General features: G+C 63.3%; 1 protein-coding gene across 1 annotated transcript in view; it reads right to left on the reverse strand.

Annotated features, from left to right (window-relative positions):
* CUNH7orf57 (chromosome unknown C7orf57 homolog) overlaps positions 1 to 181 on the reverse strand; it is a 10359-nt gene extending 10178 nt beyond the window's left edge. Inside the window, exon 1 of the mRNA XM_026038382.1 lies at positions 16 to 181. Coding sequence (XP_025894167.1) covers positions 16 to 181 — 166 coding nt within the window. The remainder of the gene's footprint in view (positions 1 to 15) is intronic.
* Positions 182 to 474: the final 293 nt, after the last annotated feature.

Here is a 474-nt window from a genome sequence, read left to right on the forward strand (position 1 = left end):
GGAACCGGGCGGAACCGCCCGCGTCGCCGTGGCGACAGCGGCGGCTCGCGGGCGGGCGGAGCGGGGGGCGCTCGGTCCTGCCCCGCCGCCACCGACGCGGCCCCGTTGGCTGCTGGCGGTGCTGCCGCCAGCCCGGGCGCTCGCTCCCCGTCCCGGGTTGCGTCGGGTGCCGTCCGTCCATCCAGTGCAACCTGGCGTGAAAGCAGGATGTGTGCTGCTTGCCTGCCCACCCTCCTGGTGTCCTAGATGTGGTCCAGTATGCAGGATCAGACCCACATTGCGGTATGGAGATATTTGCACACATCCTTGAGAACTGTGACATATGGTACCTCTGCTGTTGCAGGGGCACAGCAGAAGGCGGCCAGGGCAGGGCCTATGCTCAATGGACAGAGCTATTATAAGAAAGCCATGAGAAGAGCTGAACATCTAAGATCACCTTTACTGTAATGGGCGATGGAGCTGCATCTGGTTATG

The sequence above is a fragment of the Nothoprocta perdicaria genome, unplaced genomic scaffold (genome assembly GCF_003342845.1).
Source record: "Nothoprocta perdicaria isolate Ctin4 unplaced genomic scaffold, notPer1 scaffold_209, whole genome shotgun sequence".
Lineage (NCBI taxonomy): Eukaryota > Metazoa > Chordata > Aves > Tinamiformes > Tinamidae > Nothoprocta > Nothoprocta perdicaria.